A 22,974-nucleotide genomic window follows, 5' to 3' on the forward strand; every position below is an offset into this window, starting at 1 on the left:
TGTCTGGCTGTGTGACGTCAACTTGTCAGCATAAAATGACAGCCAAACATGGCACTGCAACTAAATAACACAAATACAATAGGCACATTTGTGACTGTTACAAATATAACACATTTTATACTTGTGCTACAAGATTTTGGCCTGTGCTACAAAACGAGCAACCTCTGTAGCACCAGTGCTATGTGCAAAAAAAGTTAACGTACAGCCCTGCCTATCGTCTCCCGGATGGTATTGCACCCATTGGAATGGAGTCGATTGGAATGCATCAGAAAAAAAAACTCTGGGCTCCACATTTTACTTCTGAGGCATGTCACCTGAGACTATTGCATCCACTGAGGACACTGGAAGACGTGTCAATTATGTGTTTCGAGGTATAACGTTGGATCAATAAACGCAATCGATATTTGGAATGACGATCAGGAATTGGATTCATCTTTTTGCAGAACATCTGATGTGAGGTAAGGACTTTATTTATCAGAGTTTTTTTTCACAGCGTTCACAACGTGTCTCCTATGTGTGTACGTGTGTGTGGGTAACGTTAGGGCCAGATAGGACATAGATAATAGATTTTTCAGCCCGCTTCTCTAGCGTACATAAGTACACATATACTATCGATAATCTAGCGTTTATTTGAAAACGATTCATAAATCAGCCGAAAAATGACAACGTGTTGTGTGTATTCCACTAAAGAGCTATTATCGCGGAATCTTTTCTTTTTTTCTAGAAATCTCCAAAACTATACTCGTATTCAAAACGGTATAAAACGGAAATGTACTGATGAAAAAACAATCAGTTTCATACATGTTGACTGCAAGCAAGTCATTGATAAGCGACGGGCGTATTAGACACATAGCCATAATTTAAGATATAGTTTATGCGTTCGCAAATGTGCTCGTCCTCTCATTGATTAGAGTGGTGGCACTCAAGCGATAAATCGCGCACCCCCTGCTGGCAACCAATGTGTTAACACTATGACGACCGGAGCCCCGCGGCGATTTAGGCCTCAGAGGACAGAGGATTGTAAACAAACCGATGTACTTTCTAAGAGCTTTATATATCATTTATAGTATTGCTATCTGTCCATTCTCATTGTCACTTGAGTGCATAAACCGTGCCTTCATAATGGCTTAAAGAAAATAAAAATCCATCGGTTGGTTGTCATTTTATAGCGTCGTGAATATAAGGTATATCGCGCTTTTCGTCTAGGCTTTTCTGCAGGAGGCTGCAAAAAAGGCTAAACGTTGGCGCTGTTATATCAAACGCCATTTCTGCTGTATATATACGAATGAAATAAAACAAACTGCGTAGCATCCGGATTATTACAGAGCATCTATGGATGAAATGGGGGCGGCGGGGAACACCGATCAGTATTATTGATTAGCAATAGAGTGTGCGTTCCGGTAGCCAATGTCAGTAGTCTATCACGTTAGGTTATAAAACAATGTCCAATCCAGCTGTAATTTGGGGTAATATTATCCTACCGTCAGGCCATGTGATCGCCGGCAGCATTTCCTCACCAGTCATCGGATTCTGGTAGATCGATATGCACATTGGCTAATCATAAATCCCATTATTCCACGCTGAAAAAAACGTTCGGCAAGCTGATCAAAGATGGAGGGGCTTCGTTTGGAATCAAGGCTCTATGATCCGCCCACAGGACTGTAAAAGCATTTTTTTTAATCCCATCAATGATACTGCAGTGGAGCGATGGCGCCCCTAAGCGGATCTGGCCGGTACTGCATGTTTCGAAAATCAAATATGTGGAAAGATCCTGTTAGTGGATCGGGTACCTAATAAGCGTTATAAATATGGAATAAAACAATAACAACTCGTCACGAGTATACTCGTGGCTCTGGACCACAACGCATGGAATCGAAACATGTATTTCCCTCGTGAACGGACGCCATAGTGTTAAGAGTGATGCATTGTGGGATAATACTGTAGATATCATATGGCTCTGGTCTGGTCTCTGCAAGCAGCCCACACATCCCTTCTCCAACTTAAAACTAACATTATTTGAGCGAACATTTAACGTTATTATAACACTATTTTAACGTTAGTGAATTTGAATGCACATACATAGCTAGTTAAATATCACAACTCGTGTCATTGTTCATCATTGGGGGAAACTAGCCAATAGCTAACGATATAGATAGCTAGCCAGGTTTAGAACGTTTGCAAACAAAGCTAACGTTATCCAGTTGACATTACAGATCATAATATCTATGATAACGTTAACAAAGTGAGAGTAGGGATTAGGGAAACATTGATGTAGTCAGAGTGTAGCTACTGTGACCACCTTACAGAGGGAATTACCCCAAAGTGCGGCTAGTTATAACAAGCACGTTACATGACCGGCACTTCGGCCCGGGAGTGTTGGGAGAACGCTCCCCTGTACTCCACTACGGTTCAGATTAATACAGGAAAAGGTATACATTGGGGGCTCGAGTCCGGGATATGAAAATAAATCCTGATTTCATCTGTGAGTTGTAAACTGTATGGAAACGTGAAGTTAGCTCATTCTACTGGAAAACGGACGCCTCGTCATTAACACATTAACTGCCACGCTTATATCCATCAATGTTTGATCTCTGCCAGCACTGTAAGTCTATGGAGATGTTCACCTTCTTTGCAGGGCTATAACTTTTTAAATTGTATTGCTAAATTGACATTACTATGGCCCATTCAACATCGATTATCTATCGTTCAGGATGTAGGAACGTTTTACTTTTTCATTCACACATTCATACGAAAATACCGTCACTCTAGAGTATAAATATGTCGTTATCGTTTTCTGCAGTATTTCCTAGAACGTGAGATATAGACATAAATGCATATATTAGATTATCAAATGCCGTTTGATACCGATGCACGCTATATAAAAAATTTCAACTGTACATGGTCCTAAACGTTATGACTGATCATGTGCGGGTGAACGGAGGAGGGGGGGGGAGGGGGTCGTTTATAATTCCGTGATCGACGTTAAATGATTGTATGAGTGATATATTGATCAGAGCAGTTTGTATCGATAATGATAAACACTCACGCTGAAACTCACGGCATCCTCCTCTTAGCGTTGGCCCTTGATACTGGAGCAAACAGATCCCAGTTGGGATCGAGGCGATCTATTTCCGGTTTGTATAATACGAATACACACCCAAATCATGTTGTTTATTGAATTATGGCAACGATCCATATCCACGGTGTGTGTATTGAGTCCCACGACGATATACGAGTGGCCGGACGGAATAGGGAGACGCACCGGGATCACAAGAGATCCACTTCCGGTTGCAACTCGCCGATCAGCCACCAGGTGGCAGTATTGAAGCGTTGCAGAGTTGTGCTGGCTCAGACAGCATCAGACCAGCCTCCGTGATGGAAATATGAATACCATGGCGAAAATATGAAATATGATCAGAATAACGTCGTTCGCCGTGATCTGGCAGAATTCGCATGAACTTGAAACACGTCGTAAGCCGTTTCCGGCGGAGAAAGGGTTAAATTAACCGAGTTAAAAATGATGACGCCCATTTTATTTGACCGTGGTTGTCTGTTCTCCATTCGCGGGTGCCTTGACACAGGATTGCGGTGATGCGGTTACCGCGACAGCCCTCATCTATGAAACATGACTCATCATCCATGAAACATGACTCAATATATATATGAAACATGACTCATCATCCATTAACACATTCAGTGCCGGGCCTATTATGACCAAATTAGGGCTAGCACACCAGCGCTTTAATCAATGGGAGGACGGGGATTTTTGCGAGTGCTTAAAATATATCTTAAATTATGGCTATGGGTCTAATACACCCGTCGCTTATCAATGACTTGAATGTATGAAACGGATTGTTTTTCCATCTGTACATTTCCATTTTATACCGTTTTGAATTCAAGTATAGTTTTGGAGATTTCTAGTAATTCCAGAGAAAGACGCGATAATAGCCCTTTAGTGGAATACACAACAGTATTCATAGAGTTCATAGTATAGTATGTGTCCTTATGCACGATACAAAAGCGGGCTGAAAAATCGCTTATCCGTGCCTTGCTCAGCGCTAACGGCACGCACACACACACACAGACACGTTGTGATCGCTATGAAAAAAACATCTGATTAACCCAAGACTGGTAACATAGAGTCCTTACCTCACATCAGATGTTCTGCAAAAAGATCGCCATTCCAAATATCGATCGCGTCCATTGATCCAACGGTATAGTCCAAAACACATAATCCACGCTGCTCCTAGTCCCCCCAGGCAATGTGGTACAATGATACTGCATGCCCGAGAAGCAAAACCCGGACCGGCCTTTTTTTTTTATGCACATCCCCAGTCAATCCAATCCAATGATGTGCAATACCATCCGGGAGACGATAGGCGGCGGTATTTGCCCTTTTGCAAGCTCAGACCCATTCCCAACGATAACATCAGGTTGGATGGATGAAAATGAATGGATATCGCTAATAAAAGAAATAACGATTAAAACCCGACTATACTCGTGATTGGCGCCCAAGTGTCGGCGAGTTAACCCGACTATACTCAGGGTCGGTGCTGAATGTGTTAAACATGACTCACCATCTATGAAAAATTACTCAACATATATGAAACATGACTCATCCTCCATGAAACATGACTCATCATCTATGAAACATGACTCACCATCTATGAAAAATTACTCAACATCTATGAAACATGACTCATCCTCCATGAAACATGACTCATCATCTATGAAACATGACTCAACATCTATGAAACATGACTCAACCATGAAATGTGACTTGTCATCCATGACACATGAATCAACATATGAAACATGACTCAATATATATATGAAACATGACTCATCATCTATGAAACATGACTCAACATCTATGAAACATGACTCATCTATGAAACATGACTCAACTTCTATGAAACATGACTCAACCATGAAATGTGACTCGTCATCCATGACACATGACTCAACATCTATGAAACATAACTCAACATATATCATCCACGAAACATGACGTATCATCTATGAAACATGACAATGACTCATCATCTATGAAACATGATTCATCCACAAAACATGACTCAACATCTATGAAACATGATTCATCCATGAAACATGACTCTTCATCAATGGCACATGACTCAACATCTATGAAACATGACTCATCATCTATGAAACATGACCATGACTCAACATCTATGAAACATGACTCATCATTCATGAAACATGAATCATCATCTATGAAACATAACCATGACTCAACATAGGGCTGGGCGATATGGCCTCTAAATGATATCGCGATATTTTTTGGCCATATCACGATACACGATATATATCGCGATATTTTGACATTTCCTCTAAAGCACTTAAAAATGCTTGATTTAACCCTTTGATGCATACAGTCACACCAATATGATGAATATAATAAGTCCCTGCAAAATATGTTTGCATTATTAAACCATGAAGATGCTTTAAAAAATAATTAAATGAAAATGTACTAAGAGTAGTCTACTGGCACACTAATAAAAAAAATGTTTTACATCTAAGACAATTTATATAAAAACTATTGGGTGCCTAAGACTTTTGCACAGTACTGTGTTTTCTATCCACTTTAGCCAAACACACACACACACATATATATATATATATATATATATATATATATATATATATATATATATATATATATATACACACTACTGTGAGAAAATAATAATCACACACAAAGGGATAATGGCTTATAGCAGACTTAATGATTTTAGAATATTTCAGATAATGAAATGAAATGTTTATATCATCAACTATCCAGTTAGTATTTATACTGTAACGTTTGGCTACTTTAAATCATTGAATGTAGAGAGAGACACAGAGAGAGAGAGACACAGAGAGAGAGAGAGAGAGAGAGAGAGAGAGAGAGAGAGAGAGAGAGAGAGAACGCGTTTGCGTTTTGAGCGTATAAGCTGCCGTAGGCGATGATGTCACACTCGAATGTAAACACAGGAAGTTGAACACACGGAGATTGAAACTGCATGCAAGAAACGAATAACCAATAAATATGAAGTTATCTTTAAACCTCTGTTGTTAAGCGTCGTCAATATAACCCACCCCCTTTTCTCACGAATGGAACTAGTGTCGTGGAGTCCGCTTTGACCGCTTCCAGGGTTAGCAGCTAAGAGCTAACGCTAGTTAGCTTAGCCTATTTAAGGTTTAACTTAGCAGCTAACGTTAGCCCATTGCTTGCGTCAATTATATTACATGTCATTGAAGGTCCGCACTGGTCTGTGTAATGAAATTACAATTGCATGTCATTTAAGGTCCGCGCTGGTCTGTCTATAATGAAATGAGAGGAACGCTCTGCACATGACATCATCCACGAAACATCACTCAACATTAGGGGTGTAACGGTACACAAAAACCACGGTTCGGTACGTACCTCGGTTTTGAAGTCAAGGTTCGGTACGGGTTTTCGGTACAGTTGGGGGAAAGTTTGGCTTTCCATGTTCCACTCAGGGGTGATGTAGTGTGCAGTAACTAATTGTACTTGTAGGGCTGTCAACGAATATTCTATATTGAAATGAATAATCGACTTGTAAAATTTTTTTTTAAATAATTATAATTATTATAATTATTATAATTATAATTATATATTAGACTGTGAAAAAAACAGCCCCCGGTGGGCGGTCGTTAGTGGTTAACATACCGTTGTATTCGTTCGGTACACAGCCGTTCGGTACGGTACGGTACACATTGAAACGGTTCGGTACGGATACGTGTACCTTTACACCCCTACTCAACATCTATGAAACATGACTCATTATCTATGAAATATGACTTTCAAACGTGGTTCTCAAACATTTTCATGTGAAAATGAATGTCAAATTGATAAGACGCTGTCCCAGGGACTCTCATCTATGAGAAATATTTGTTGTTACTGTTAGATACAGTTTTAGTCCAGAATTCCACGATTGTCTATACGGTAGGTCTGGAGATAACACAGGAGAAAGAGTGAAACCTATGATCAGAATAGTAACTAATTTGTATACCTTCTCTTCTAGTGACTTCAGTGACTCATGACTTGACTCAACTCTGTACACAAACTCCTCCACTTCTAATTCTGGAGCAGCCGCTTGTGCAGTCTAGAAGTCAGTTTGTAGCAAAACAGAAATCAAGAATCTTCTAATGATCTCCACGCGCCTCTCTCTTCCCTGACCAATTACCGTAACCCAGTTGGAAATACTTTATTTTGTACCCACTCTGGTCTCTCCTCTGCTGTTTCAGAACAAAGGCCTGTACACTAACAAGGCCAGCCACATAGCTAGACTATCCACTGACTATCCTACACACAGAGAGTTATTTTTCATTTCAATTTGTACTTGCAATGATGAAACATAAACATATTGGCTTTTTAAATTGTTCCATCATAAACTAGCTTAAACGTTTTTTGTTCATCTGTTTGATAATACGAGTTTCTTGTGAAACTATTCTAGTCTCACCTCAGAACAAGTTTAAAGTGTAATACCAGGAGAGGTTTAGAGTGTAATATCAGGACAGGTTTAGAGTGTAGTATCAGAACAGGTTTAGAGTGTAGTATCAGAACAGGTTTAGAGTGTAATATCAGAACAGGTTTAGAATGTAATCAGGACAGGTTTAGAATGTAGTATCAGAACAGGTTTAGAGTGTAATATCAGAACAGGTTTAGAATGTAATCAGGACAGGTTTAGAGTGTAGTATCAGAACAGGTTTAGAATGTAATCAGGACAGGTTTAGAGTGTAGTATCAGGACAGGTTTAGAGTGTAATATCAGGACAGGTTTATAGTGTAAGCAGGACAGGTTTAGAGTGTAGTATCAGGACAGGTTTAGAGTGTAATCAGGGCAGGTTTAGAGTGTAGTATCAGGACAGGTTTAGAGTGTAATCAGGACAGGTTTAGAGTGTAGTATCAGGACAGGTTTAGAGTGTAGTATCAGGACAGGTTTAGAGTGTAGTATCAGGACAGGTTTAGAGTGTAATATCAGGACAGGTTTAGAGTGTAATCAGGACAGGTTTAGAATGTAATCAGGACAGGTTTAGAGTGTAGTATCAGGACAGGTTTAGAGTGTAATATCAGGACAGGTTTAGAGTGTAATATCAGGACAGGTTTAGAGTGTAATCAGGACAGGTTTAGAGTGTAATATCAGGACAGGTTTAGAGTGTAATATCAGGACAGGTTTAGAGTGTAATCAGGACAGGTTTAGAGTGTAGTATCAGGACAGGTTTAGAGTGTAATCAGGACAGGTTTAGAGTGTAGTATCAGGACAGGTTTAGAGTGTAATCAGGACAGGTTTAGAGTGTAGTATCAGGACAGGTTTAGAGTGTAGTATCAGGACAGGTTTAGAGTGTAGTATCAGGACAGGTTTAGAGTGTAGTATCAGGACAGGTTTAGAGTGTAGTATCAGGACAGGTTTAGAGTGTAATATCAGGACAGGTTTAGAGTGTAATCAGGACAGGTTTAGAGTGTAGTATCAGGACAGGTTTAGAGTGTAATCAGGACAGGTTTAGAGTGTAGTATCAGGACAGGTTTAGAGTGTAATATCAGGACAGGTTTAGAGTGTATTATCAGGACAGGTTTAGAGTGTAGTATCAGGACAGGTTTAGAGTGTAATATCAGGACAGGTTTAGAATGTAATATCAGGACAGGTTTAGAGTGTAGTATCAGGACAGGTTTAGAGTGTAGTATCAGAGGACAGGTTTAGAGTGTAATATCAGGACAGGTTTAGAGTGTAATCAGGACAGGTGTAGAGTGTAGTATCAGGACAGGTTTAGAGTGTAATATCAGGACAGGTTTAGAGTGTAATATCAGGACAGGTTTAGAGTGTAATCAGGACAGGTTTAGAGTGTAGTATCAGGACAGGTTTAGAGTGTAATATCAGGACAGGTTTAGAGTGTAATCAGGACAGGTTTAGAGTGTAGTATCAGGACAGGTTTAGAGTGTAATCAGGACAGGTTTAGAGTGTAGTATCAGGACAGGTTTAGAGTGTAATCAGGACAGGTTTAGAGTGTAGTATCAGGACAGGTTTAGAGTGTAATCAGGACAGGTTTAGAGTGTAATATCAGGACAGGTTTAGAGTGTAATCAGGACAGGTTTAGAGTGTAATATCAGGACAGGTTTAGAGTGTAATCAGGACAGGTTTAGAGTGTAATCAGGACAGGTTTAGAGTGTAATCAGGACAGGTTTAGAGTGTAATATCAGGACAGGTTTAGAGTGTAATCAGGACAGGTTTAGAGTGTAATCAGGACAGGTTTAGAGTGTAATATCAGGACAGAAGCAGTTCATTTCTATGCTTATCAATGAACCCGCAGTGATGATGCGTGGAATCGATTCTCTCTCATTTTTCCCTTCACTGAACACCTCTCTCTCTCTCTCTCTCTCTCTCTCTCTCTCTCTCTCTCTCTCTCTCTCTCTCTCTCTCTCTCTCTCTCTCTCTCTCTCTCTCTCTCTCTCTCTCTCTCTCTCTCTCTCTCTCTCTCTATATATATTTGTCTCCTGCCCCAACTCTCTTCCTTTCTTACTTATTTTAATATCCCTTTTATCTGGCATTGATTTTTTTCTCCTCGTCTCTTGGGAATTCTCTCTTTCTCTCTTTAAAAGTAAATTTTGTTCAACTCTTTCCCCGCAGGCAGCACGCATGCACACACACACACACACACACACACACACACACACACACACAGAGAGGGGGCGGAAGAAAGTGGAAGAGAGGTGGGGCGCAGAGGGAAAGAGAGAGAGATTGAGGGAAGGCAAGAGAGAGTATCAGATAGAGAAGAGAAAGAGAGAAAGAGAGAGAGAGGGTGAGAGAGAGACCTAGAGAGAGAGAGAAAGAGAGATGGGAGAGAGAGGAGGGAGAGGTTTTTCAATACCAATAATAGTTTATTCTGTATTTAATCTCATGATATGTACATATTGATACATTTAGACGATATCGTTTATACTGTATTTAATCTGATTATATATACATATTGATACATTTAGACTATAACTGTATATAGCCTGTACTCTATTTCATCTTACTGTATTATATGTACATATTGACACGTTGGATGTTAGACTATATTGCTTTGCCAAGACTGGCCTGTCAATAAAACACTATTTGCATTTGAATGAAAGAGGGTGGCAGAGAGAAAGGAGAAAGAGAGATGCAGCCAGAGTGAGTAGGGGAGAGAGAGAGAGAGATAGAGAGAGAGAGAGAGAGACAGAGACAGAGAGAGAAAGAGACAGAGACAGAGATAAAGAGACAGAGACAGAAAGAAAGAGACAGTGAGACAGAGATGAAGAGACAGAGAGAAAGAGACAGAGAGAAAGAGACAGAGAGAAAGAGACAGTGAGACAGAGATGAAGAGACAGAGAGAAAGAGACAGAGATAAAGAGACAGAGAGACAGAGAGAAAGAGACAGAGACAGAGAGAAAGAGAGGAGGGGGTGCCACTACAAGGCTGCTCGCTGGAACATTTTGTCTCTCCATTAGAATTGTGATTTTGATCTATAGAAATATGCAACGTTAACGTTGATCTCTCTATACAGGAATGAAAAGGCAACAAAACCTTTCTGAACTACCACTGAAGTGACCATGTAAATGAGATGTGAATACAGTATACGTGGTGTGTGGCCCACTCTCCAGGCAATAGCGCAAATTTAATTATTTTCATTAAATACAGTATATGCGGTCGTCTGCAAATGTTTCACAGCTCATGAATAAACCATCAGTCAGCCTTTATTACTGCAGCCCGGTTCATCTTTTAGAACACTGTGTAGGGCTGTTTAGTCTTTTAGAACACTGTGTATGGCTGTTTAGTCTTTTAGAACACTGTGTATGTTTAGTCTTTTAGAACACTATGTAGGGCTGTTTAGTCTTTTAGAACACTGTGTATGTTTAGTCTTTTAGAACACTGTGTATGGCTGTTTAGTCTTTTAGAACACTGTGTATGTTTAGTCTTTTAGAACACTATGTAGGGCTGTTTAGTCTTTTAGAACACTGTGTATGTTTAGTCTTTTAGAACACTGTGTAGGGCTGTTTAGTCTTTTAGAACACTGTGTATGTTTAGTCTTTTAGAACACTGTGTAGGGCTGTTTAGTCTTTTAGAACACTGTGTAGGGCTGTTTAGTCTTTTATAACAGTGTATGTTTAGTATTTTAGAACACTGTATGTTTAGTCTTTTAGATTTAGAACACTGTATGTTTAGTCTTTTAGAACACTGTGTATGTTTAGTCTGTTAGAACACTGTGTATGTTTAGTCTTTTAGAACAATGTGTATGAGTGTTTAGTCTTTTAGAACAGTGTATGTTTAGTATTTTAGAACACTGTATGTTTAGTCTTTTAGAACACTGTATGTTTAGTCTTTTAGAACACTGTGTATGTTTAGTCTGTTAGAACACTGTGTATGTTTAGTCTTTTAGAACACTGTGTATGTTTAGTCTTTTAGAACACTGTGTATGTTTAGTCTTTTAGACCACTGTATGTTTAGTCTTTTAGAACACTGTGTATGTTTAGTCTTTTAGATTTAGAACACTGTATGTTTAGTCTTTTAGAACACTGTGTATGTTTAGTCTTTTAGAACACTATGTTTAGTCTTTTAGAACACTGTGTATGTTTAGTCTTTTAGAACAATGTGTATGGCTGTTTAGTCTTTTAGAACAGTGTATGTTTAGTATTTTAGAACACTGTATGTTTAGTCTTTTAGAACACTGTGTATGTTTAGTCTGTTAGAACACTGTGTATGTTTAGTCTTTTAGAACACTGTGTATGTTTAGTCTTTTAGAACACTGTGTATGTTTAGTCTTTTAGAACACTGTGTATGTTTAGTCTTTTAGATTTAGAACACTGTATGTTTAGTCTTTTAGAACACTGTGTATGTTTAGTCTTTTAGAACACTGTATGTTTAGTCTTTTAGAACACTGTGTATGTTTAGTCTTTTAGAACAATGTGTATGTTTAGTCTTTTAGAACACTGTGTATGTTTAGTCTTTTAGAACACTGTGTATGTTTAGTCTTTTAGAACACTGTGTATGTTTAGTCTTTTAGAACACTGTATGTTTAGTCTTTTAGAACACTGTGTATGTTTAGTCTGTTAGAACACTGTGTATGTTTAGTCTTTTAGAACACTGTATGTTTAGTCTTTTAGAACACTGTGTATGTTTAGTCTGTTAGAACACTGTGTATGTTTAGTCTTTTAGAACACTGTGTATGTTTAGTCTTTTAGAACACTGTGTATGTTTAGTCTTTTAGAACACTGTATGTTTAGTCTTTTAGAACACTGTGTATGTTTAGTCTTTTAGAACACTGTGTATGTTTAGTCTTTTAGAACACTGTATGTTTAGTCTTTTAGAACACTGTGTATGTTTAGTCTTTTAGAACACTGTATGTTTAGTCTTTTAGAACACTGTGTATGTTTAGTCTTTTAGAACACGGTGTATGTTTAGTCTTTTAGAACACTGTGTATGTTTAGTCTTTTAGAACACTGTATGTTTAGTCTTTTAGAACACTGTGTATGTTTAGTCTTTTAGAACACCTGCCTCGAGAGTCGTGAATAACGTGGTGCTAAACCTAGCAACGTTACAGTATCATGACCCTATAGGGTCCATGACACCCATTCAAAACCACGTTATCATTTCAAAGAACACACCGTCAATCATTTAAGAACAAGTGTCATTTTTCTTAGACTTTTCATGGGTTTTCCTCTGAAGAGATAACTGGAGCTTTGATTCCCATCAGTGTAGAAAACACAAAAAGCTGCTGTTCTGTGTCTTATCAGAGGTGTGGCCGTGACAGAGGTTGAGATAACAGAGAGATAACGCCTGTAATCAGATCTGACAGAGGAAGGTGATTCAGCTGTGCTGTATGAACTGGCCTTTCACTGGAAATCAGATCAGCAAACAGTGTCTTGTATGCAGTGTTGTAAACAAAACAAACGCTCGCTATGAATCGACATAAAAAGAACGCAGTAACAAACTAACAAACCATTTAGCAACTACTTGGAGAGATAATTAATATACAACATGGAAACGAGATAAAGAACATGTTTGAGGCGCTGCTGGAGTCAACTGGACTAACGTAACGTTACTACATCTCAACCACCGCAGACTTTGGTGAGTCAGTGCAATGTGTTCACTGAAACTCAAGTTGATCAACGGATTTTGACTTTACGAAATCTGCCAGGGAATCTCATAATACTAATCAAACAATATAAATATAGTCCTTTCATGCACAATTGATATCCTAACTATTCTAACGTTGCAATGCTTTGATTGATATCTTAAACAACGTTGCAACTTGCAAGATGGTGAATGAATGAATGAATGAAAACTTTATTTAACAGATTACAGAATGGTACAATACAGTACGGCTCAATACATACAATTGTTAAGGGGATGCAGACCTGAGAAAGACGTTTGTCTTGTTTCCATCAGGGTCCCCCATTTTCAATTCATATAGACATTTATGACATACACAACATACATGACATTTATGGCATAGGGACATAGGTATTTAGTACTGATACATTTGTGACATAAACGGTATTCAAATATACAGTACTGTTCAGTGTTACCCCTAGCTTTGGGTAGGGCGTTCCACATTGTTGTGGCATAATTGCGAAACGTTAGTCCCTTGTTTGAGCCGAATCTGGGTTTTACATGATTTGTGGAGCTCCCTCTGGTGTTGTGATCGTGGTATTCACTGACCTTTGGAAAGTATTTTGACATGTACATGGGTACCCCGGTCGTATAGTGTATCTTGTAGACCAGGCCCATTGCAAGTTGCTGTACTCTGTCGTCTACTCTAAGCCATCCTAGGTTGTCAAAGTGGGCAGGGGTGAGGTGGGTTCTGGGGTTCAGGTCAAGTAGTAGTCTGACCAGTTTGTTTTGTGATGTTTGTAATTTTGCTTTGGTACCATGAGGTGCAAGCATAGTCGTAGTACCCTTGAATTATAATGGTTATAATGAAACGCTCCGGCGACACAAGGCTGTTCCTTCAACCGGCGCACTTCTTATTATATGACTCGGGACAACATTTGTTTGTGTCAGATTTGTGTTTGTATCTAGACCACATTGCTTAGCAGAGTTCGGTGATGTGAATGGAAACTGTCAAGTTGATCAACCGATTTTGAGTACTATAGGGCATGGGACTCGGGAGCAATCTTTTTTTTTTATCTTTTTTTTTAAATAACTAAATAGTTACTTTTCACAGTAACTCATTACTTTTGGGTGTAAGTAACTAGTACAGTAACGAAGTTACTTTGAAATGAAGTAACTAGTAAAGTAACTGAGTTACTATTTTTCAGTAACTAGCACAACACTGCTTGTATGTAAGGGCTGAGAGAACAACACATTGCATCGCATCAATATGAGTTTGGAAATCCAACTGCTTCGATCTATAAAATGTATAATATATCAAAAATGAATATTTATCTAGAGTATAAATATAATACTGTAAACATGTAAATTACCTATTAATTATGAAATAACTAATTCATTGAATAGAAGTGACAAAGGTAAAACATACATATTATATATATATATATATATATATATATATATATATATATATATATATATATATATATATATATATATTGTATATACGATTTAATGATTAAATATTTGTCAAAATAATCAAATCAAATCTATGTTGGCCTGAATTGTTATACCCTTTGAGCATTTAGACTCATATCAAGATGTTTATTGTGTATATGTATTGGCTGGTTCTTGAGGTCCCCGGAACAGGGTAAATCTGCATTTTACTATGCCATTGGCTCTTAAAGATCCCTAAAGATTGAAATTCTCCCAGCAGAGTTCAAGACATTGATATCTAACCATTGTAAATCTAGTTCTACAATTTATTTGTTATCCTTGCTTTTGTCTACCCTCGTGTTGTTGTGTTATTGTTGTGATTTTATATTCTGTGTGATATTGATGCTTTATTTATGATTGTGTAACTGTAAATTAGGGAAACCTCAGTTGCATTTTGAGTATAAATAAAGGTTTGAAATCAAATTGAATGAAATTGTCATATTTTCTTAAGTGCTGGCAAATTACGACTTGGTTTCATAGAATTTGTTTAGCAAAATTACCTTCCGTGGTTATTCTAATACTAGACCATATTGTTCCATCATCCGGCATCACATAATCTCATCCATTCCACCCATATCAGGTGGACTATTATTGAAGAAGTTGTGTTTTCCAGGCACTTCTGTTGGCTGCAGATCTCCTGGCTGTATTCCAATCCAAAGGAGCAACCATGCTGTTGTATTTGTTAACAAAACACAAAAATATCTATTCTTTAAAGGCATTTAACAATAACAACACATATTTGGCTGTAATTTTGTATGGACTGATTGCCCAGTTGGACTGGTTTGCAGCCAGGGCAGCTTCAGCCAACTCCAGCCCAATCCGCCTTAGTGACCTGCCAGCATCTTTGTTTTCATAGATCGCTATGAACACATTTCAATTAGCTGATAACTAATAATTAACTTAAAACACAAAAGTTACGGCTGTTTTGACTATATTTGTTCTTGACGTGGTATTTTTATAATTAAAAGAACACGCCAACATTTTGGGAAATTATCTTATCGTCTTCTCCAGAGAGAGACCAGAAGATAGATACCAGTTTCCTCTCTGTGCGTTCAGTAGAAAGCTATCTGGCTGCACTGCACGTTAGCCTAGCTTAGCACAATGAATGGAAGCGGATATGGCTGGTTAGCCTAGGCATTGTCCAACTAACGTGCAGCCAGATAGCTTTCTACTGGTAAAGAGAGGAAACTGGTATCTTCTTGTCTCTCTCTGGAGAAGATGGTAAGCTAATTTCCCAAAATGTTGGCGTGATCCTTTAAGTTGGCAAATATGGTGAATACTGGTCTAACTGATGAGGATAGGTTAGGTGGGGAAAAGGACCAGTATGAGTAGGAATGATCCTTTACCATAATGTTAAAATGAGCCTAATGCATCTCAATACAAGATGTTTATTTAAATGTATTTATCCTTTATTGAGCCAGGAAGGTCCCACTGAGATACAAGATCTCTTCTTCCATGGAGTCCTGGTAAGTGTCCTGGTAAGAGTGTGAGCAGTGTGTGGGTGTTAATATCCCTGATCTGCTGTCTCCCTAACCCTCAACCTCAGCACACTGTAAACCCACTCTGTCTGACCCCTCAGAACACTGTACATTTACATTTAGTCATTTAGCTGACTCTTGCGACTTACAAATTGTGAACAACAAGTCAGCAGGAGGGGTACATCTCTGGCAGCTAGTGTAAGTGGCAGTGTTCGTCTAGCAGTGTCGAACTTGAGTGCTACACTCTTGAGTGCATAGTAGACATATTAGCATAGTAGGTAGTAGATAGTAACATAGTTGTTGTGAAGGGCCAGATTAAAGTTGAGAATCTACATTTATTGTTTTATATACTTTGTATATTATTTATATATACACGGTATATCCCTTTAAGCCTGCGTTCAAACCATAGTAATATTCACTTTCCTTATGAATAATGCCCCCCTGACGGCGGCGCCAGGCAGTCTCGCACTCAGACAGGTGCAATGGGCGAGTTTGGGGCAAGTCAGAACATGCCCGGAGTCAGCGTATTGATACCAGACAAAGACTGCGGTTTGGGACTAGATATTCACTTAAGTATAAATACAGCGCAAGGTGCGTACAGCAGTAGTTCAGTTACGTTCAGTACCTTACCCCACCTTCACCACGAGTCAACGTGCAGTGAAGTGAGCAACCTTGCGTCTAACAGAGTATTGAGAACCACGTGCGAATAGAATAGTAAAGTGTCAGAGTTTAATGCAGTAACATCAAGATTGCAGAACCATTACTGGTTGGATTATATTGATTTGGAACGTGTTACCCGGAGAAGAGCATCGTTGATTTCCACTATCGTTTGGGATTCAACCTCGTGAGGATTACAACTCGGGCTGGCCTCGTGGACGGAGGCTGGCTAGCTGTCATCAGTGCTATCGAGCATTTGGATTACAATTATTACTTTGCTGCTGATCAAGGGATTTACAAGGACCGACTCCTGTACCTGGAGTCTCTTTATTCCTCCTTGAATCAGACTGAGTATCCGAACATTCCTCTACCCTCCAGGCCTTACACCCCCGGAGGGAACCCATTGTCTCCAGGCGGTACCAGTGTTGCCCTATCTAGTTGCTACTATACGACAGGTGGTGTCAACTTAGACCCATCGTAGGATTCCTGCTATTCTTAGTGACTCATGCTATTGACTGACTTTACGCATATTCTTCGCCATACAAGCGCGACCCTAATTCTCATTCTGTAACCTAATGTTGCCTAATAATAATAAATTACCCTCAAATACTATTTCCTTGTCAATGCCGTGTTCTTGTGGGTGTTCACCATCTATATTTGATGTACTGTCTGGCCAGTAATTAAAGTACATAACTAGCAGTGGTTTAATCTATCACAATCTTTAATACAGTCAGGGTTTTGTAACCCCTCAGTTACAATAGTACATAGTAGATAGTGGTACAAAATAGTAAAAACCCAGTAAGTATTTATTTATTTTTATTTCAGATATTGATTGAAGAGGTGTGTTTTTAGTTGATGGCGAACAATTAGGCGGGTTTCAGCTATCCTGACTGTGGTGGGAAGTTCGTTTCCACCATTGTGGAGCGAGAGAATAGCCTGTAGGCCAGGGATCGGCAATAGGCGGCCCGCGGGCCAAAATGGGCCCGCCAGCAATCATTTCTGGCCCGTAAGGTTATTTTGAGAATATGATGTTTATTTTACGCGCAGGAAATATTCACTCGTCGTGACGCCAGAGTGTCTTTGTGAAGCTGTATCTATCTATTCATCATATCTATGGCTGTCACTATAGCCAATTGAAATGCTAGAAATGGTCATGTGGACTGGGAGAACCAATGGAATTTCACTTTCACTTCCGCGTTTGGGATGCCATCATGCGAGCGAACGTTTGCAAAAACAAAACAAACGTCTTTGGATAACTTCTTTGCAACGGGTGACTCTCGCGTGTTGACATGGCAACACGAGGCAATGACGCAACTGTGTTCAAGTCGCAGAAGATAAAGTAGTTGCATTCAACGCGAGTGGACATTTGACATGTTTCAAACATTGGATTTTGGAGGACCGAAACAATAATAAGCAACCGGTGACTCTCGCGTGTTGACATGGCAACACGAGGCAATGAAGCAAGCAACTGTGTTCAAGTTGGGTGGACATTGGGTGGGCATTCAACGCGAGTGGACATTTGACATGTTTCAAACATTAGCATGGATTTTGGAGGACCGAAGAAGAAACAATAATAAGCCCAGGGCATGGCTGCCTGCATTATGGTGAGTGTTGTGTTTTAATAATAATAATACATTCGATGTATAATACACCCGCCGTGGTGCTTCAAATCAAATGCACCCTACTGATCTGTTCATGTGTTATAATAATAATAATAATAATAATAATAATAATAATACATTCGATGTATAATACACCCGCCGTGGTGCTTCAAACCCTACTGATCTGTTCATGTGTTATAATAATAATAATAATAATAATAATAATAATAATAATAATAATAATAATAATAATAATAATAATACATTCGATGTATAATACACCCGCCGTGGTGCTTCAAATCAAATGCACCCTACTGATCTGTTCATGTGTTATACTAATAATAATACATTCGATTTATAATGCGAGCACCTGCATTAAAATCAAATGACTGATCTGTTCATGTGTTATGCACTGTGTGAGAGGCACTTTATAATAGAAAAAAGACAGTGCAAACATGTATATGTCGTTTTTTTTTGACAGAGTTAAAAAAAATTCACTATCAATGGCCCGCCACACAATGGCTTGGGGAAAATTTGGCCCGTGGGCAAACCTAATTGCCGACCCCTGCTGTAGGCCCACTCTGTCTGACCTCTGACCCCTCAGAACACTGTGTTTACTGCAAACAAGTCATTGATAAGCGACGGGCGTATTAGACACATAGCCATAATTTAAGATATAGTTTATTCGTTCGCAAATGTGATCACCCTCCCATTGACTACAGCGCTGGCACTCAAGCGCTATTTCTGGCGCCCCCTGCTGGCACTCAAAGTGTTAAACAAGGCAACCTCCTATATACAGGGCATGTTGTAAAGGGCTACTCCACATAAGCGTGTGCAACACACACACACACACACACATACACACACACACACACACACACACACACACACACACACAGTGTTAATATAGAAACTGGTTCAGTGGTGTGGTTGTAGATTTAGAGCTAAGCAGGTGTTGAAGGTAGAGTTACAGCAGGTCAGCATGTGGATCTTTCACTACATATCCCAGCATGCAACCGCGCTCTGCTGCTCCAACCGATATAGTGTAGAGATAGTGTAGTGGTTACACCCCCTAACTCCCCTACCCATGTCTCCCTCTGTACTAATAAAGAATGGATGACGGTCTGGGAATCAAACCGATGACCTTCCAATCACAAGCTCACTTCTCTAACCTCTCTGACAGACAGACAGACAGACAGATGTAAAGATAAACAGACAGACAGACAGACAGACAGACAGACAGACAGACAGACAGACAGACAGACAGACAGACAGACAGACAGACAGACAGACAGACAGACAGACAGACAGACAGACAGACAGACATACAGACAGACAGACAGACAGACAGACAGACAGACAGACAGACAGACAGACAGACAGGCCAAGGTATAGACAGACAGACTCACCAGGCCTGTGATTTTCTTCTGGGAACGCTCTGTCTGGACCACTTGGAGTGGGGGGTCAGGTGGTAGATCAGCTGTCGGCAGATCTTATTGGTTGACTTCAGGGATTCACTCTCCTGCAACAGACAAACACACATTAGGGTCTACCATCTATTCAGGAACATTACATCCTGAGAGCCATCTTATCAGGGACAGAACAACCTCAAGAAGATTTGTCTCAGATTTGTATACACTCTTAATCAAATCCACATATAAAAACGTATCATTGGATACAATCTGGCGAGGGGACATCCCGGAATTAGACTCTGAGTTTGACTGGGATGATATTTGGACTAACGTTACATTAGCCTCCCGCAGCCCTAATCACCAGCAAATACATTTTAATTATATTCATAGGACGTATCTCACACCTAGGAACCTGTTTGCTATGGGACTGGTGACCGACTCTCGGTTCACTCTGTGCGCTCTGAGGGCCACTGGCACTTATATGCACATGTTTTGGGATTGCCCACCAGTTCCTCATTTTTGGAAATCCATAACAACTAAACTTTCGTTTTTTTATCCACTTTTTCTCCCCATTTTCTATTTTTTCTCCCATCCCAATTTCGTATGATCCAATTCTTCCCTCCCCTGTCTTGAACGTTGCTAGACTATGCCTCCCACTGGTCGGTTGTAGTGAGGACAGAAGCCTTGCATCACGTGTCCCCTCCGGTACACGAGGAGGCAGCCTGTCGCATCTTTTCACAGCAGCAGCTCGAACTCTCAGTGGCGAGGAGTAACGCGTGGGAGGCTCACGCTGCCCCCGCTACTTCCTGCTTCCACCGCACCGGCGTCACCAAACCGACCTGTAGGAGTCGCTGTCCACAACGTCCAATCCCCACCCACCGGCTTTCCCACCCTCTAACACTTGCCAATTGTGTTAGTATGAACAACCGGTCAGCCGGTAGCAACGCCGAGAGCTGGGCTCGAACCCAGCGTATCCTGCGTTAGTGGCGAGCGCCTTGCCCACTGCGCCAATCAGCCGCCCTCATAACAACTAAACTTTCAAACATATGTAACCTAATAGGGATGCCCCGATCGATCGGCCACCGATAATCAGTATAAATATGCGATCGGTGATCGGTGATAATGCTTTATTTTTGCCGATCGTCAAAACAGATAGAAAAACATGATCCAATTCTTAGCGGAGATCTCACAGTCACTGCTGACTTCTCTCTCAGACACACAGCCTGCAGCGTACGGCGCCTCCTCCTCCCCAGCCCCTCCCGCACTCATGTAAACAAGAGCCTCGCAGTCTGCTAGTCATGCGACGTGAGCTAACGTTGGCTACCTACCGAGCTAACGTTACTGTTTAAACTAAATGACCCAGTGACTACATGAGGCATTGTCTAACGTTATCTAGCTGGCTAGCTACTGATAGCTGCTGATATCAACAAATGCTCCAGCAATAGTCGAGTGCATGATAAGTTACCTCCGTTGACTCGGTAGCTCACGTTAGTTCACGTTAGCTCTAAACTAAATAGTTCACTGAGGCGTTGTCTTAACGTTATCTAGCCGGCTAGCAGTAGCTACAGATAGCTCCTGATATCAATGTCTTATAATGTTGATTCGATGCGTATTCGAGCTGAGGGCTTGCTGAATGTTAAATAAAAAAAAAAAAGTTTAATCAAAAACAATCGGATCGGTATCGGCCGTGTGGGAGAGGAAATGTCTTTTGTGGTGTCTGTAATAGTATAATTTAATTTAGATATTTATGTTCTGTATTTATTATTTTTGTTATTCTATTGTCATTATTGTTATTGTTAGTACTATTATTATTATTGCTGTGAAGTCCTGTCTATTATTATTATTATTATTATTATTATTATTATTATTATTATTATTATTATTATTATTATTATTATTATTATTATTATTATTATTATTATTATTATTATTATTATTATTGTATTGTGTGTTGTCATGTTTTTTATATTTTGTATTTCATGTAAAAGAAAAGAAAGAAAATGTAAAGAAAAGTATAAAAAATATTGAATAGAAGATCACATTATGTGTTGAGATGGAGATTTGTCTGATCTGATCCTGTCTCTCTCTCTCTTCCTCTCTCATCCTCTCCTTCTTCCTTCATCTCTCTCTCCATCTCCCCATTTCTGCCCCTCCCTCCCTATCTCTCTCTATCTTACTCACTGTCTCTTTCTCTCTCTCCATTTCTCTCTGTCCATCTTTCTTTTTAATGTCTGTCTCTCGCTTTGTCTCTCTATGTTCATCTGTCTCTTAATCTGCCCCTTTTCTCTCTCTTCCTTTCTCTCTCCTTCTATGCCTCTGTACCACCTCCTCTACTCTCTCTCTCTCAATCTCTTCCTCTCTCATCCTCTCTTTCTTCCTTCATCTCTCTCTCCGTCTCCCCCTTTCTGCCCCTCCCTCCCTTCTCTCCCTATCTCTCTCTATCTTACTCACTGTCTCTTTCTCTCTCTCCATTTCTCTCCATCCATCTTTCTTTTTAATGTCTGTCTCTTGCTTTGTCTCTCTATCTTCATCTGTCTCTTAATCTGCCCATTTTCTCTTTCTCTTCCTTTCTCTCTCCGTCTATGGCTCTGTACCTTCTCTCTCTCTCTCTCCTTCTATACCTCTTTCCCTTCCTTTCCTCTCCTCCTGTCTCTCTCTCTCTTCCTCTGTCAAATCCTTTAAAGGGATTGGGTTGAACCAAGCAGGGCAAATCTAATTAATTGTACAACACAACAGAGAGAGGGGGGAAAGAGAGAAAGAAGAGAGAGAGAGAGAGAGAGAGAGAGAGAGAGAGAGAGAGAGAGAGAGAGAGAGAGAGAGAGAGAGAGAGAGAGAGAGAGGGAGAGGGAGGGGAGAGAGAGGGGGAGAGAGAAGCGCTGCAGCAAGAGCGGAGGGATACGGGCGGTTTACCTCCAGGCCATTAACCATTCCTCTTCCCCTCCTACTCCTCCATGCAACAAACACACACACTGCAACACGTTTCAAGCTCACTAAGCATGTTCTTCTGCTGGTTGGACTAACTAGGCGTATTTCAGGACACGTTAAGTCAAATTATCTTACTGCACCAGATATATCAATCAATCAATCAATCAAATTTATTTATAAAGCACATTTCACATGACGCGTGTCAACCAAAGTGCTGTACAGAGGGTAAATACATAAATACATAAGATACATATAGACAACAATCACACTCCGTTTTATGGGAGGGCACACAGGCAAACACATAG

The 22,974-nt window shown here is 39.9% G+C and overlaps 1 protein-coding gene across 1 annotated transcript in view; it reads right to left on the minus strand.

Moving 5' to 3' along the window:
* lrrc75bb (leucine rich repeat containing 75Bb) overlaps nt 1-22,974 on the minus strand; it is a gene marked incomplete at both ends in the record, with an annotated part of 225,207 nt that overhangs the window by 103,147 nt on the left and 99,086 nt on the right. Inside the window, one exon of the mRNA XM_084325512.1 lies at nt 19,742-19,854. Coding sequence (XP_084181638.1) covers nt 19,742-19,854 — 113 coding nt within the window. The remainder of the gene's footprint in view (nt 1-19,741; nt 19,855-22,974) is intronic.

This window comes from Notolepis coatsorum (genome assembly GCF_963971535.1).
Source record: "Notolepis coatsorum genome assembly, chromosome: 11".
Lineage (NCBI taxonomy): Eukaryota > Metazoa > Chordata > Actinopteri > Aulopiformes > Paralepididae > Notolepis > Notolepis coatsorum.